General features: G+C 44.9%; 1 protein-coding gene across 2 annotated transcripts in view; it reads left to right on the top strand.

Moving 5' to 3' along the window:
• PDE6B (phosphodiesterase 6B) overlaps window positions 1–18,067 on the top strand; it is a 46,865-nt gene that overhangs the window by 19,556 nt on the left and 9,242 nt on the right. For both annotated transcript variants that reach the window (XM_084832174.1, XM_084832173.1), the window contains 7 exons: window positions 451–560; window positions 2,433–2,520; window positions 6,913–7,013; window positions 8,358–8,465; window positions 9,788–9,851; window positions 10,635–10,709; window positions 11,362–11,445. In XM_084832174.1, the coding sequence (XP_084688300.1) occupies window positions 451–560; window positions 2,433–2,520; window positions 6,913–7,013; window positions 8,358–8,465; window positions 9,788–9,851; window positions 10,635–10,709; window positions 11,362–11,445 (630 nt within the window). The remainder of the gene's footprint in view (window positions 1–450; window positions 561–2,432; window positions 2,521–6,912; window positions 7,014–8,357; window positions 8,466–9,787; window positions 9,852–10,634; window positions 10,710–11,361; window positions 11,446–18,067) is intronic.

The raw sequence follows: 18,067 nt of genomic DNA, 5'->3' as shown, positions 1-18,067 counted from the left end.
GTCTTCCCAACAATCCACAAGAGATTGGGGGCCATTTTATACAGCCAGTAGAATCAAATAGTAAAGATTTTCCTAGGCTATATTATTTCAGGATGCAGGACTGTAGGTTGCATATAAAATGCTCCCCCATAAAAAATTACTGTGCACATAGAAAACAAATATGTCAAGATGAAGGCTAGGCTACAGTCCTCTTGCTTGACATACAAATTTTCTACATGAAGGGATTTTTTCATGGCAGATTCATTTAGACTTTCTGACTTGAAAATCCTATCCCTTTCACCTCATGTTAACACTAAATGCAGCGTACAGTGGTATGTTGAGCATTACAAGCTCAACCGTTTAGTTTTTTAACATCTCCCTAGCAGAATACATTCTTGACTACTAGTAACTAGCAGACTGAAATTTCTATTAGAAACACTAATCAAAATGTTTGATCTTTGCCCTGTGCAGACAGGCAATCTGAAGCAATACTACACGGATCTGGAAGCACTCGCGATGGTAACTGCAGCTTTGTGCCATGATATTGACCACCGAGGAACCAACAATCTTTATCAGATGAAGTAGGTGGTTCCCTATTAATGGCTACATGATTTATCTTGTCATACGGTGAGCTAGAGCGGAGCTCCTACAAAATTCTGGAGGCCATCTCTAAAACTTAAAATGATTTCCTTCCATACAGGAGGAATTGATCTCTCTCATTTTCACAATGGACAGCTAATGTGCTTCCTTGTTGGACTCCGTTATTTATAAGTTCCATTCCCACACCCACCCTCAAGATTAAGAAACTGCAGTCTGAAACACACAGTACACCCCATTCCTACTTCCTCCAAGCTCAGTTATCTTTTAAGGAGCACATCTGTTCTGTCAAATGTCCAGAAAGGCAGAGCCAAGACTGGGGTGGAAGGGGTGGTGGTCCTGCCTTCTGGAAGGACACAGGTCTGTACCTGATTGGCCTCTGCCTTTCATGGAAGAGAGAGAGAGCTCCACTCCCTTTGCTGACCAAGACGTAGCATGTGATTCAACTGACATGTCAAGAAGTGTTTTAGCTCTTTAGCCTTGTCCAGAGGCAGCCCAAAACATTTCAGAAGCAAAAAGTCCCAGTGGGGCCTCTCCACGGTGGTGGAAATATAAGAATCAATTAAACGGTTCGTTACCTTTTAATTGTATCCCCAAATGAACCAGTGTTGGTGGGCTACAACACCCAAGATAAAGGTAGGGTCAGCTTTTGATATGAGGCAGCATTTAAGACATGCAATTCCTTCACCCCACAGCCCCAGAAGAAGTGTACTATGGTATGTGCAATTTGTACACATCTGAATTGGCTCTAAAGCCTCACTTCCCTTTCATTCTGAAAGGCTGAATGGTAAGACCACCATGTTTGTGATGGCCATCTGTTGAGAGACTTTTCCTCCATAAATTTTCTTCACATTTTAATAGCCACTTCAGTCTAGTGGCCATCATCACAGGAATTCCATAAGTTAATCATTGTGTGAACAATGAGACATATAAAGCACCCAAGACACACGTTATTCGTTGTGTGGTGATATGTAGACTTTTAAAGTGTATTCGGGGTGCAGAACCTCTTTCAGCCTGAGGGCTGAATTCCATCTTGGGGAAGGTCTTGGGGGCTGCATTCCACTGGTGGGTGGAGCTGAAGGCAAGGGTGGTGCCAAAAATACAAAAAATGCCAAACATACCAGCCTGTTTTAGCTTAAAACTCTTCCTGCTAGTAACAAAGCCTTCAGAGAGGCATTTTAACCTTCGAGAATGGGGAAAACTGTGCAAAAGCCATGAAACCACCAAACAATTGGTGGTTTGGAGAAAAGCCTGGGGCCAAGAGAAGAAGGCATAGCCTTCTGAGGAACCCTGGGGGGCTGAATGGAGACCACCGGAGCACCAGATTTGGCCCCCAGGTCTGCGGTTCTGCATTCCTGGAGTATGCCTTCCAAGAAATGTTGTATTTTAAATACTTGTGTGACTTCTTTGCTGTCTGCAGCTTTAACTATGATTTTATTCCTGTTTAATTTCTGTGCTAGGTTTGTATTTTGTTGTTTTCAATTGCTGTAAACCACCCTGGTCATGTATATCATAGCTCAAAGATACAGTGATTTTATATGTAGTTTTCACTGTCAAATTATTTGGAGTTAGACCTAAATTTTTCAGGTTTAAAAAGAAAAAAGGGGAATATCTGGCTGTTACTTCTGTTCTTCTAGTCCTAGCATAACAGTTTACATACTTAAGGAGCAATCCTATGCATGTTTAGACAGAAAAAAAGCCCTACAACTCCCAGGATTCCCCAGCCAGCATGGCAGTTGTAGGACTTTTTCTGTCTAAACATGCATAGGATTGCATCCTTAGCTTTTTAAAATTTTATTTGGCATTGCTCTAATTATTTCCAGCCTATTTTGTTTGTCTAAAATATTTCCTTATAGATCTCAACATCCCTTAGCAAAACTTCATGGCTCATCAATTCTGGAGAGGCACCACTTGGAATTTGGCAAATTTCTGCTTTCAGAAGAGGTTTGTGATCTCATTTTTAATGTCAGGATTTGTTTAATTTATATCAGGTTGATTTCTAGGAAACTGTAATCTGCAACAGATATTAACCAATGCTCTGCAGCATTATCAGAGGAAGTATTGATGTACAACTCTGCACGGGGCTAAAGCTAGAAAAGAACATAATGCATCTGTAATTGCTTTCCTGTTCAAATTTGGGGTTTACAGAAGAACTTTTCTCCCAGAAGGCAGGAACGGCATCTGGTTCAGGGTAAGACAGACAGCATGTACGCACCCACCTTGTGATTTCTTTTACCATTCACATCAGTGTTAATACGCCACCAGTAGAACAAACAATAGACATTAACCACTGAACAATAACAAGAGTTCACTGGTAATTGTATCTGAAGGCTTATGCACAGTAAGCTGTAACTCAGGGCAATACCCAGATTCCTATTGGGTCATAGTCCTTAAACATAGTAATCTCTCAGGGTAGTTCAGGTTTTGCAGTTCTGGTGTATGAAAGATCCAGAAGTTCTGGATCACTCTCTGCAACTGCTTTCTCCTGCTTTTCTCTCTTGCACGTCTGAAACAATAGCTACTAGTCACAATGGCGATACACGACCACCAGCATCAGAGGCAGCGTGGCTCTGAATACTGGGCGCTGGGGAACAACAGTGGGTGAGGGTTATTGCTCTCATGTCCTGCTTGTGGGCTTCCCAGAGGCATTTCGTTGGCCACTGTGACAAACAGGATGCCAGGCCTTTGGTCTGATTCAGCGGGGCTCTAACATTCTTAACAGCAAAATGTGTGGTTTATTGAACAGGCTGCAGATTACTCTATTGTGCTACTGTCTGAGGAGGACTCATAATACATACACAATTTTCCAAAATATATATTTTTTAAATTTCAGAATTATTCTTTTATATAGATCACCACACAATTGCTTATCACATAAATTATAATCATCCTCAGCTGGGCTCTGGCCCATATTATAACTCTATATTCACATTCAATTATCTATATTAAAATATTAACACTATCTAAGATGAGCCATGCTGGATCAGACCAAGGGCATCCCTACACCAGCCTAAAATCCTGCATTTAAAACACGGTTTTCTGCTTCTGTTTTAAATGCAGGATCACAACGATTCCCTTTTTCACCTGCTTCCTTTCCCCCTCCCCTTTCCCCCTCCTTGTCCCCTCCTATCTGAGTCTCCCATTCTCTTTCACTGATCTCACTCCTCTTCTTGCCGCTTTTCCTCTTTTCACAGAGGGAATTCAAGTGGAATACAACAGGGTAATGTGATAGCTCATTATCTGCGATCTATTTAAAAACAGAACAAAGGGCATTTAGTGCAGCAGACACCCTGGAGGGTCACAGCGTCATGTAAAGAGCCAGCAAACTTCTGTGAAGGAGCAATCTCAATCGCAGGATAAAAGCTCCGTGTGAAGAAAGCCCAAGGGTCCAACTAGTTCTGTTCACGCACTGGCCAACCAGCTGTGAACCAGGAAACTCACAAGCACGACATGCGTGCAACAGCACCCTCCCGCCCATGATCCCTAGCAACTGGTGTGCCTAAGCATACTGCCTCTGATACTGGAGGTAACATGTAGCCATCAGGACTAGTAGCCATTGAGAGCCTTCTTCTCCATGAACCTGTCCAATCCTTTTTAAGGCCATCCAAATTGGTAGCTATCACTGCCTCTTGTGGAAGTGAATTCCATAGTTTAACTATGTGTTGCATGAAGAACAATATCTTAACAATCAATTTGGCCATTGATTTCAGCTATCATGTTAGGCTGAAATTTCCCCTGTAACTGAAACAGCAAAATGTGAGGCTTATTGAACAACCCCCGGATCATTCAAGCGTGCTGCTGAAGTGTCTTCACTCTGGCTGGTTCTGAGATGAGAGCAGGCACTTTCTCTTTGGAATGGCACCTTTTCTACTTTATATGGCAACTCCATTTAATTATATGAGTTAGGAATAATCTGTCCTGAATTCTGGCAAAAGGGGCTATACATCCGAAGCTAAGCACTATTAAGGTGCACTGCTCCAGAGTTAAGGATGTGCTTACGTTTAATTGAATTGCACCCAGAGAAGAAATTAAACAAGCACAAACAGGGCTGAATCCCAGAGCCATAATTGCTTTCAGTTGCCCAAATTCTCCAAATCAGTTCAGTTTTCAACTTTCACTCCCTTCTTCCATTGCTCAAGGAAATCGTGCAATAAGAAAAACTCAGGTCCCCAAGCCCAATTCTTCTGTGGGCACAATGTGATTATTAATACTTATTTATGTAGCACTTTTTAAATTTCAAAAGCATATATATACACACACACACACACACACACACACACATACACTGCTTAATATAATAAAATCTCTAAGGGTGCAATCCTATGGGGATAGGTGGCTGCCTCCAAACTCGGAGGCAACCACCTATCCAATGCAGGGCAGGAGAAGCACGGAGGGGATTGTTCCCTCCACGCTTCTCCTGCCCTAGTTTTGCGGCTAGACAGCCAATTTTGGCTGTCTAGCTGTGGGAAGGCGGAGCCAGGGAGGAGGCTACCAGACGACACATAGGATGTGTCATACTGGCATTTCCGCCTTCCCCGCCCCAGAACGCCCCCCAAACACTCCGTTTTGGCCACTCCGCGCTCCTCTTCGGAGCACAGGGCTGTTCCGCGCTGCCTGCGAGGGAGTGGGGGGGGGGAAGGTTGGTTTTCTGGGAACTGACCTCAGAGTATCCATGGTCGGTTCCCAGAAAACCAATATCCTATGTCTGTCTAGCCGCTGACTAGCAGCCATAGGATTGCTCCCTAAGCAGATTCTATATAAAATATTAAAAATCACTGTTTAAAATGCAGTATTAAAAACAATTACAACTACAATAACAATAACAATAACACTAACAATTTTAAAAAGCAATGCAAAAATGGTAAAATGAAGCAGCAGCATGATTAATTACAATTAATTACAAGCCAGAGAAAGCCTGTGTAAATGAGTGCATTTTCAGGAGGCATTTATATTTGGCCGTCAAAGCAATCCTGTCATATAGCTTCCGACTGGGACCATTTTATGCACAGTCATCTGAGGACAAGAAATGACTTGCCCAAAGCTATGACTTCATGACAAAATTAGGGTTTGAGTCGGACCAAATTCCAGTTCTCTAGCCTCTGGACCACACTGGCTGTGAACCAGGTTCTTAACAACAATCCTTATATTTCCACTGCAGATGAGGCAGTTCCGTTTAGCACGACTTAAGTCTTTATGAAGTGCAGATAATTCAGTCTGCTTCAGCTCTTGACTCCTGGAAAGACCAGTTACTGTAACCTGCAGGAACACGTTTTTAAAGATGGAAACAACTAAAACTAAGCAGTACTTTCCCAACCATTATTCTAAGTTATTATAAATTACTACTTCTTATGGTAACAAATTAAATGGTACACTAACATACATGACAGCCAGTGTGGCGTAGTTGTTGAGAGTGTTTGAGTGGGGGTCGGGAGACCCTGGTTCTGTCCCCACACAACCATGAAGCTCACTGGGTGACTTTGGGCCAATTGCTGACTCTCAGCCTAGCCTACTTCACAGGGTTGTTGTGAGAATAAAATGGAGCAGAGGATCATGTATTCTGTCTTGGGCTCCTTGGAGGAAAGGCAGGATATAAATGTAACAAACAAACAAATAAATAAGTATTAGCATCACTCCATTAATAGTGAACTCAGGTTATCCGTACCTGAGTTCAAAATAGGGCTAACTGAGGAACAAGTTAGCATGCTTTGGGAAATCCTGAGGTTTGCAGAAGAACAAAACACATCCCCCTCCCAAGGCACCATAAGGAGGGCAAGTCTCGCACAAGAAATAGACCAGTGAGTAGCCACAAATTGCTGAGTGTCAGTTGGAAAAGCAAACTGGAAACCTGGCTGAGGTGGAGGAGGGCACAATGGCCCTGAACAAGAGCACTCCTATTAGGAGGTGAGAAGACATTGCTATATTTGGTTGCAAGTCCCACCCCTTTCTGTCTATCTTGCTATTTCAATAGAATATATCTTTAAATGTAATTCTTCTGTATTCTTAGGTGACAACCCAGCACAGAATTAAGCGTGCATAAGCCCATTGGCATCAATTCAGCATGTAATGTGACCTTAACCTCTTCAATTTGCTTCTAGAAAATTATGCACTTCAACAGGGGTCTACGATGAGGAACAGTATTTTAAATAAAATAAAATAAAAATATTTACTTCAGGCCTTTGTACGTAGGACACAGCATTAGTAAATTATATCTACTATAAAAATGTAATACAAGGCATTAAGGCAAAGTATTAGGGGGGAAAGGTGGAGATATCCAAGGTGATGCATGACAGACAAGTACTAATCTTCCACCCTGATCTATGCATTTCTCCCCTTCAGTCCCTGAACATTTACCAGAATCTCAACAGGAGGCAGTTTGAGCATGTGATTCACTTGATGGATATTGCCATTATAGCTACTGACTTAGCACTGTACTTCAAGTAAGTTATTCATGTGTTTGTAACAGAAATTCAAATTGGTTGATTTCTTTCTTCCAACCATTCCTATGCTTTCCTGTGCAGAGGCAGAGCAAGTAAAGGAGGGTGTGTGTGGCTGGTATCAGTCCTGACATTGCATCTCAGGGCCCTTGCAGTCTCCTTAGGAAATATACTGCTGTTGACCTTTTTCTTTCAGAGACAATCACACACACACACACACACACACACACACACACACCCCCCACCGACCCCCGCTGCTGCTGGCAAACAAAACACACACAAAGCCGCTGGAGAGGCTGAAGGGTTGTTTTTAGAGGCAAACAAGCAGAAACACACTGTTCCTTGTATGGAACATACTTTAACTGCTTTTGTGCACATTAAAGCCAAGGACGGGACTGCGCTGTAAGGCTGCAAGTCTTAAAAATGTCCCTGGGTTCTCCACATGTATGCAGCCAGCCTCAGAAAAAAAATCTGTTCACCTTTTTGTTTCAGGGCTGGCTCCAGACATTTTGGTACCAATGCAGAAAAAAACAATTTGCTGCCTTTTAACAGTGCCCAAATTCTGCTGCCTGAAGCAGCTGCCACACTCTCAGCCTAACATTAGGGCCTGTCCCAGGCACAATCAAAGCCTTATTTAATACAGTTGTTACAAAAATTGTGTTCTTTTCCCTGGTAGACTTTCCAATTCGTTTACCAAGAACGAGAGGAGGCAGAGATCTGGTCCAACACGATTTTATTCTGCAGAATAAGGCAACCCTTGGGGCTAACGCTCCATCAAAGGTTACAATCAAGTGATGTGATTCAAAAGTTTATATAGGCAAGACCTTTGGGGCTGTCTTACGCTTGCGCTGTACTAATCTCTTTGTCTAGCTGAGAGGGAAACAGAAGACAGGCAGCACCTTTGACATATCTAGGCATGCGCAGAGAGGTAGCCTTGTACTCTAGTAAACACATTCTTGGCATTCTTGAGTCTCTGATAAGGCGCTGTGTCTTTGTTTAGCATGGCAGTCTCACACTGAGGTAAAACAGACATAGCCTAGCTTATAAAATCATGGGATAACAGACATATTACAACTGAAATTTCTATAACACAGTGATGGTAGTTTCTTGTTTATAGTTAATTCTTTTGCTGCTCTCTGTGAGCATGTACCAGAAGGAAACGAGACAAGGAGAAACGGCTTGTCTCTTCCTCTTCTACAAAGAACCTGGATGAGTGTGGGGAAAAAATAAACAACCAAGGAGTTTTGCTCTTGGCACTGGGCTGCTGATATGCCTTTCTATGAGATCCGATCGACAGAAATGGGTTTAAACTTTTTATTTTCTATCTACAATCTTGTTTCTCTAAAGAAAAAGAACAATGTTTCAGAAAATTATAGATCAATCCGAAACCTACAACAATGAGGAAGAGTGGGTTGAATATTTATCTCTGGAGTCAACAAGAAAAGAGATTGTCATGTAAGTGAATTAAACATTGTTTGCCTGAATAAACGAGTTAAGAAGCAAAAGCTGATTAAAAAGCCAAAAATGGTGTGCTAGTTCATACAGTAAGTATTTGTAGTGAGACAAGCTGTTCAGTAATGTTCTGGGGAGTCAGGTGTAGCCACTGAGAGATCCTAGCACCATGTGATTGGTGGCAGAGCACACTTTGCGACAATAGCTAAAGGGTATCTGGGAGCCAGGATCCCAGGTACATGAGGCAGAGAGCCACACAGAGAATAACTCCACTCCATGATTTAAATGGCTTTAATGGTTTCCTCCCCGGTGGGGTCACACTCGGAGCAGAGCGAGCTTCTTAGTAATTTAAGCCAATTGGGTTGGATGAATCATTTTAGCTGCTGCCTTTAGGAACCAGCAGTCCTTCAAGCTGGAGCTGAGGATTCAAAATGGAACCTTGAAGGACATGGGCAATGCCAGGGGCTGCACTAACACACACACCCCAGCACATTTAAATAGCTGCAATCAATAACTCGTTGTGGCTTGTGTCCTGCGGAATGAAAACAACACTTTACCACAGCTTAGCCAGCATTCTGTAGTTCATCTTATGCATTTAAGAATAGGCATGAAAGCTCACGCTGCTACTAAGTCTTTGCTAAGAACTATAAACCCAGGATTAAAGGGATTTCAGTAGAAGGTCAAAAGAGACAGCCGTATTATCTAGTCACATGATCAACGGCAACATCTAGCTCCAACATGATAAAATAAAATGCAAAGTAAAATGTGATAAGTGACTTGATTCAGAATTCTGTTGTGCAACAACTGCAGGGACATACTAGACTGATCTCTCCAACAATTCAATAGCCAGGTTTAAACCCTCCAAGTTCCACTGTTCCTTCCTCCTAGGCAGTTCTCTTGCAATGCAAAATTCCATATTTCTCAGTTTATTTTTATTTGGCTAGACCACCTTGATGCCTTCTTAATAATGTATCCTTTGAAGCCTGCTTGTAAACTTCATTTGGTGCAAAATACTGCACCTAGACTGCTGAGTGTGGGGTGCTTCCAGACCGAGGGCTCCTAGTGCTACCAATCAGAAGGCATTGCCCGGCAACGCCATCTTTTTTTTTTCCTTAACAGATTTTCTGTGGTTAGAAGAAAAGATGGAAGAAGTGGTGGGAAAACACAGGAGGGACAGGAAGGGAAGACATCTTTGCTGGACCCCCCCGTCATATTCTGTGAATGAGGCAGGGCAATGGCAGGGAGCATAGCGCTTATCTTACTGGTCTTAAAACAACTACACTGATTCCCCGTCTGTTTCTTTTCTTTTGGTTTCTTTCCCACAGGGCTATGATGATGACTGCCTGTGACTTATCTGCTATCACAAAGCCCTGGGAAGTACAGAGTAAGGTCAGGTGCCTGATACGTAGGGCCTATTCTTTAACACTTAACAACAAATTGTATAATCCTAGGTTTGTCATTTAGGGCACAATCCTATGCATGTTTAGACAGAAAAAAGTCCTACAACTCCCAGCATTCCCCTAGTTAGCCATGGCTGGCTGGGGAATGCTGGAAGTTGTAGGACTTTTTTCTGTCTAACCATGCATAGGATTGTTCCCTTAATTGTTTAACTTATTATCTAACATCCCCATCTATATATAGGGTGTTTTACAAAATGACATAACCAGCCTGCCCCAATAATCCAAACTCTAACAGTGGGGAAATGGGGGCTATTATTATTATTTATTATTTTTATTATTATTTTTCATCAACCTGTTTCCACCCACTCACTTGTAGTACTCCATCAGACAAATCTCATATATATTAGTATTCCTATCAATAACATTTAAAAGTAAGGCAGCCTAAAAGCAAGGCAGCGTATCTGTTTTAATATGAAAAAGTGTTCAGAGCAAGGGCGTCTGCCTTTTCTAGTAGCAAAACACACCAGATATGAGAAGATTCTTTCCATTAATCTCTTGAGAGGATTTTTTTTTTAATTGACTTCATTGATGTTACGGTTCTATAAAAGCTGGAAACAAAAATGGTTCTGGAAAAGAAATGACCAATGAAATATGCTCCCCCCCATGCTTCTAAAAGTGAGCACTGATAGCGATAAAGAGATTTCTGATCCAGTATGCAAGCTGCTAAAATGGAAATGTCCCAAAGTTTAGGTTTTGTTCTTCTTGGATACAGGTGGCACTACTGGTAGCAGCTGAATTCTGGGAACAGGGAGACTTGGAAATATCTGTACTTCAGCAACAGCCTATTGTAAGTTGACCTTAAAAATAAGAAATTCATTGAATCATTCCCTCTCCTCATCCCCACCACCACCTTGCCTCCAAGGCATTTCTTCCAGTCCTAAAAAGTGCAAGGCTATGTTGTGTCCAACCTTCCTCTCCAAGCTTCTCTTGCTGAATAGCAAGATGGTCATCATTATTATGGGGAGAGGAATGGGGTGAGAGGAAGAATAGGTCTCTATATTACAAGGACACATTGTGCTCCTGTCTGTGGGGTCCTCTTAGTGGAAGCCAGGTCACCCAATTTCAGGGACAGTGAGCGGATCTGGCCCGCACTACATGCTATCCTTTTCCCCACAGGAGTTAATGGGAGCACTCACTTATCCAGGAGATAGTAAAGGTGTACATTTGGGAACATCACTGCGGTGGGGGACTAAACCTGACACAGGTGACCTTTTTTTATGAGTGCAACTTTTGTCCACTCCCCAACAGTTTTGCTGCTTGCAGCCCATGAACTTTCTTTGTCCCGCATAACTTAATGGGAGCCACTGAGAACAGAGTGTGCTCTTATTTGCATACATAGCATCACTCTGGCTTGAGCTTCTTGGCCACAATAGCGCATAGCAAAGACACGGAACTCGGGAAGAATGATAGTTCAAAAAGTTATTGCTGTTTTCTCCTAGCCTATGATGGACAGAAGGAAAGCTGCTGAGCTTCCAAAACTTCAAGTTGGTTTCATTGACTTCGTGTGCACGTTTGTATATAAGGTAAGCAGATACCACGCACAATCCACAAGGCCCATGACTAGCTACGCTGCAGATAGTTTGGAGGAAAGAACCTTTAATTTGAGGTAACATTTTTCAACACCAACATCTCTATTTGCTGAAAGGATGCTGGTAGGCAATATTTTACGATCTTAATTTAGGAAACTAGGATTGCTTCTACACTAGCCATTTCCTCAGGAATTACCATCCTTTATTCAGTCACTTTTTATGGACAATGCAGATGACGTTGTTGCCAAATTGTTGCATTCCAGGGTTTCTGTGTTGTCCCCTCTGGGTTTTTTTCCAGTCCTGGTTTGTGGCTTTTTTGTTTTTGCAGTACAATACAATTGCAGCCCTGTGAAGTGTGAACAGGCAAAACCCTACTGAGGCTTCTAAGGGTTACTGTACCTTGCATTAAAACTAGTATCCTTTTAGTTTTTGTCCATTTCTGCTTCCAGTTCAGTGCAGCTGGGGATTTAGTGGCGAATTGCCCCATCCTCACCTGATTCTCACATCATAGAAGATGAGTGCGAGCAAGTGTGCCTGCTGGTTCCCACTTGCCTCCCGCTGCAATAAATTTGTCTATTTATCACAACGTCCAAACCCAGAACTCTGGGTTGTTGGGAGATAAACAACCCAGAGTTTGAACTCATGGTTCAAACCATATCTAGGGGTGCCATATTAAAGTTCCCCAAATGCACGCAGAGTAATATGCATATTATGCAAATTGTTTGCTAATTAGGCAAAGCAAATACATTGATTTGCAATCCTATAGACATTGTCTAGACGGCCATAGAGATTTTTGGTTTCTGTCAACTGAGCTCCTCCAAGTGCGGTTGCTGCAAACCGCGCTCCTCGCCCCCTCCCCCTCGTAGCTCATGCAGAGCGAATCATGCCGCCTCCTCCGTGCTTGTAACATGGAGCATGGAGAGGTGAAAATAGGGTGTTCCTGGGGGCGGGGAGGGGAGGAAGCCATGGAAGCTGTTTTAGTCAGCTTTGTATGTGGTCTCCAGCCCTGTTCCCGCCCTCTCCTTGAAGCTGCAGTTAGATGCACAAAAACAGATGTCTAAGGCAAAGTGCAGGGCACCTGCAGCATGGAGGGAATCTTTTCCTCCGTGCTGCTTCTGGCCTGCATTGGATAGGCAGTCACCTCCAACTTCAGGGGAGGTCAGAGGCACCCATCTATCTCTATAGGATTGCACCGTTAAGGTGCAATCCTATGCATGTTTAGACAGAAAAAAGTCTTATAATACCAGCGTGCCCCAGACAGCCATGCTGGGAGTTGTAGGACTTTTTTGTGTCTAAACATGCATAGGATTGTACCTTTAGTTGCTTTGTGTCTGCTTCTGACAACTACTCCAAGAAGTTAGAGAGGGAATCATAAGTAGAATGTTTTTAACTTGACAGGCTGCGGTAGGATTTGCTTATACTTTCTTCTGAGGCAACAGCTGAGCTTTTCAGGGAGAGATGTAGCAAGCAACTGTTTTCTATTTTCTGTTGCTCTAGCAGTACAGAGTGCTGCAACTACTCAATGTTAAATTAGACGTTTCAGTGTGTGTGTATTTTCTTTGAAGTCTTGAATGCCTAATACTAAAGAATAAAAGGAAAGGTTCCTCCTGTGCAAGCACTGAGTCATTGCTGACCCTTAGAGGGAAGCTGCTTGCGCTGGCATTTTCATGGCAAACTATAGCGGCGTGGTTTGCCATTGCCTTCCGCAGTCGTGACTATCTTTCCCCCAGCAAGCTGGGTACTCATTTTACCGACCTCGGAAGGATGAAAGACTTGGTCGACCTGAGCTGGCTACCCGGGACCCAGCTTCCGCTGGGATCAAACTCAGATCATGGGGAGAGTTTCGGTTGCAATACTGCCACCTACCACTCTGTGCCACATGAGGCTCTCAATACTAAAGAATACTACTACTAAAAAAAAACCCCACCTAAAACAGCTTCCTTCCTTAGCTTGTAGAGTTTAGCCTTGGTTACAAGAAAATTGAAAGTCCTCCCAGTCAGCTGAAGTAAGATTTAGGCAGCTGTCCAGTGCACACCGATCTGGGAGTACATCCCATTCGGTGGAGTGTCATTGGCTTCCATAGTGTACCTCATTCTCAGTTTTGGTAGCATTACAGCCATATCGCCCAATCCTATGCAATTACTCAGAAGTCCTGTTTATTTCAGTGATATACATCTGGAGGACATAGGATTTATTTTATTTATTTATTATTAAATTTATTAATCGCCCATCTGGCTGGTCACCCAGCCACTCTGGGCGATGTACAACATACAATAAAACAGTTTAAAACAATAAAATTCTACAATAAAAACATTTTCTAAAATACCCTAACCCACCCCAAATGCCTGCCTGAACAACCACGTTTTTAATGCACGACGGAAGCTCATTAAAGAGGGGGCATGACGGAGTTCCCTAGGGAGGGAGTTCCACAGAGTGGGGGCCACCACAGAAAAGGCCCTCTCCCTCGTCCCCACCAGTCTAGCTGTCCTGGCTGATGGGACAGACAGAAGGCCATCCAAGGCTGATCTTGTTAAGTGGCCTGTCTGGTGTTGCTGGAGGCGCTCCTTAAGATAGGCTGGGCCAGAACCATATAGGGCTTTAAAGGTCAAAACCAACACCTTGAATTTGGCCCGGAAAACAACTAGTAACCAGTGCAACTCCTTCAGCACTGGAGTGATGTGATCTCGCCGGCGGCTGCCTTTAATCAGGCGAGCCGCCGCGTTCTGTACCAGCTGCAGTTTCCGAACCATCTTCAAGGGTAACCCCACGTAGAGCGCATTACAGTAGTCTAAACGAGAGGAGACCAGGGCATGTACTACCGATGGGAGCAGATGGTCAGGAAGGAAGGGGCGCAGCCGCCGTATCAGATGGAGTTGATACAGCGCTGTCCGGCTCACAGCTGACACCTGAGCCTCCATGGACAGCTGGGAGTCCAGAATGACCCCCAGGCTGCGGACCTGGTCTTTCAAGGGTAGCCGTACCCCATTCAACACCAGGTCAACATCCCCCAGCCTCCTCTTGTCTCCCACCAAAAGTATCTCAGTCTTTTCAGGGTTCAGCTTCAGCTTATTCCTCCCCATCCAGCCACTCACCGTCTCCAGACATTTGGACAGGGATTCTATGGCCAACCTTGGTGAAGATTTGAACGAGAGGTAGAGCTGCGTGTCATCCGCATATTGATGACACTGCACCCCAAACCTCCTGATGATAGCCCCCAGCGGCTTCACATAGATGTTAAATAGCATCGGGGAGAGGATGGAACCCTGTGGCACCCCACAAGTAAGTGGCCACGGGTCCGAAACCTCCTCTCCCAGTGCTACCCTCTGGTACCTGCCGGAGAGGAAGGACCGGAACCACCGCAATACAGTGTCCCCAATGCCCAACCCCTCCAGGCGGTCCAGGAGGATACCGTGGTCAATGGTATCAAAAGCCGCTGAGAGGTCGAGGAGAACAAGGAAGGAGCATTCACCCCTATCCAGAGCCCTCCTCATATCATCTACCAAGGCGACCAAGGCCGTTTCTGTCCCATGCCCAGGCCTGAAGCCCAACTGAAATGGGTCTAGATAATCAGTTTCTTCTAAGTGTGCCTTCAACTGCACCGCCACCACCCGCTCAATCACCTTGCCCCAAAATGGCAGATTTGAGACTGGGCGAAAGTTGTTCAGAACTTGAGGATCCAAGGAGGGCTTCTTTAAGAGCGGTCTTATCACTGCCTCCTTGAGGGCTGATGGCATCACTCCCTCCTCAAGGGAGGCGTTCACCACCGCCTTGATCCCCTCACCCAGTCTCTCTCTGCAGCCCATAATGAGCCACGATGGGCAAGGATCAAGTAAGCAGGTGGTCGGCCATACAGATGAAAGCACCTTGTCCACTTCATCAGGAGGAAGAAGCTGGAACCGATCCCACAAAACCGGTTTGCCACAGGCTGCCTCTTGCTCACTAACTGTATCCACAGCGTGCAGAGTAACACACCTAATCTGATCAATTTTATCTGCAAAGTGCCTTGCCAAGGCCTCACAGGAGGCCTTAGAATGCTTCAGTGGTTCCGGAGCCACAGGACCGACCAGGCTCCGGACCACTTGGAACAGCCTCCTGGGACAGCACTCTTCAGACACGATAGAGGCAGCATAATATTCCTTTTTTGCTGCCTTCACCGCCACGTGATAGGCTGAAGATACAGCTCTAGCCCGTGTCTGATCGTCTTTGGAGCGAGACTTCCGCCACTGGCGCTCTAGCCATCTCATCTCCTGTTTCAGAGCTCGTAACCGCGGATTGAACCATGGTGCAGTCCGAGCCCTGTTCAGGGGGAGAGGGCGTTTCGGAGCCACCCGATCTAATGCCCCAGTGATTGCGGCATTCCAGCCACCCACCAGGGTCTCGACCGAGTGGCCGTTGGCGTGCCCCAGAGAATCCCGAAGCGCGTTCAGGAATCCATTTGGATCCATAAGATGCCTGGGGCGGACCATTTTAATGGGTCCTCCACTCCTGCGGAGGGGTTGTGGAACCGAGAAGTCCAACATCACCAGATAGTTATCTGACCATGACAAGGGGGTGGTGGATATACCCCCGACTTCCAGATCACTCCCCGCTTCTCCAGAAACAAACACAAGGTCTAGTGCATGACCGGCTACATGGGTGGGCCCAGTTAGAATATGGTGCAGCTCCCAGGAGGCCATGGTCTCCATGAAGTCCCGAGGTGCTCCTGTGAGGGTGGCCTCTGAATGTACGTTGAAGTCCCCCAACACCAATAAGTTAGGGGACTGTACACGCACATCAGAGACCACCTCAAGCACCTCGGCCAGGGAGTCATTCGTGCAGCGGGGTGGACGGTACACGAGCAGAATCCCCAGACTGCCCTTCGGGCCCAACCTCCAGTACATGCACTCAGCAACCTTGGTCTCCCGGAGAGGGGGTCTTCAGTTTCCTGGATACGAGGTTGCTCCAACCTTGTAGCCAGGAAATTGCATTCCCCACCCCCTCCCCCTCATAGCCAGGCGTGTAAACAGAGTATGGAGATGGGAGAAAGGGGGCATTCCTGGGAGTGGGGAGGGGAGGAGACTAGGGCAGCTGGCTTATGCCTTTTCCTATCGCCGTCCCAGCCTCCTTCCCTCCCCCTCCCTGAAGCCTCCACTAGATGAGTGAAATCGCCCATCTAGCTTAAATGCAGCCTGGAAGGATGGAGGGGCTTCTCGCTCTGCATAGGATACTCATAAGCCTCCAAGTTCAGGGGTAGCCAGGGCGCAACCCATTGGATTGTACCTTTAGAGACCAATCCTAACTTACTCAGATGTAAACATTCTGTTTCAATGGGATTTACTTCCAAGCAAGTGTGCATAGTATTGCAGCCTTAAGCACCTAGTGCGGAATTCTACATGGCACAAGCAGATGTCCGCTCTTGAACTGGGACTTTCTCCTGCTTTCCTTCGGAGTAGATTTTGAGGGTGCCTGGGGGGAGGGCGGGTTTGCAGGGGAGAAAAGGAATCACCCCACTGCTGGTTCAGCTGATAGAAGCAGTTCCATCAGCGGAAGGACCTCACTGGATACCACCCTTAAATACTGTGACTGACATCTTGTCTTCACCAACAGTTAGAACTTGAATGAAACTACAAATCCCAGTGAAGATACAGTACAGTCAAGATGTCTGCCATATCAGTCCACAACCTCAGCTAACTGGCTGCTTAGCAGGCCGCATAGTCACAGAATCCATGCTACAGACAAATATGTTTATGTATCAATGAAAAAGGCAAAGGAAATGAAAACTGGTTTTATTTCAATACATTGATTTCCCTTTTACTATCTCCTATTCTGTCAATGTTAGTTTATCTAGATTATTTTTTATTCAGGTCTTTTTAAAGATATTGTATTTATATGATCATGACAACTAACCTAGCAAGTGACCCCTGCACAATGCCCAGAGGAAGGCGAAAAACCTCCAGGAGCTCAGGCCAAACTGCCCTGGAGGAAAATTCCTTCCCGACCCCAAAAGTGGCGGTCAGCACTGCCCTGGGCATGCGGGCAAAGGCCATGAGCAAGCGAGCCGCCAGCGCTTCCTCCCCTGCCTCCAATATCTTGCTGGGGTCCAAAGGCCAGTCCTGTAGGCTGTGTTGCTGTCCTCCTTGGAAAACCATCCTGTGTAGTCATAGGGCAATGGGGATGCTATTTCCTCTTCACTTCAGCTCATATCTGTGGGATTTCCAGGTGAGCAGGGATCTGAACATTAAATGCATATGACTTCAGAGTGTTCCTGAGGCTTTTCTGTCACTGTCAGCCCTTCACAAACATCCCTCCAACTCTTGATTCTTCCTACTCCTTTTTCATCTGTTGTGGTTGGTTCTGCTGCTCTCTCATCAGTAATCTGCTGGGGATTTATCTTCTGCAGGGATCAATACTTGACATTTATATACAATTTATATCAGACAGTGCATGGGCTTTACTACATGAGGTTTTTAACCTGCCACTTTATCAAAGCTTCTTTTCCGAATTCATTGTGGGATTAAGATTGGATCCTTTCAATGTGCTTTTTTCAGGGGGGTTTCTTTCTCTGCCTTTCTATATGTTCCATTACACAACTGATAGGTGGCACTGTGGTATAGCAGAATTGTGCAAATTTACAGAG

Source organism: Heloderma suspectum, chromosome 2 (assembly GCF_057233095.1).
Source record: "Heloderma suspectum isolate Gila_16-S chromosome 2, 16-S_ref, whole genome shotgun sequence".
NCBI classification, from domain to species: Eukaryota; Metazoa; Chordata; class Lepidosauria; order Squamata; family Helodermatidae; genus Heloderma; species Heloderma suspectum.
This window is presented reverse-complemented; position numbering and strand designations above follow the sequence as displayed.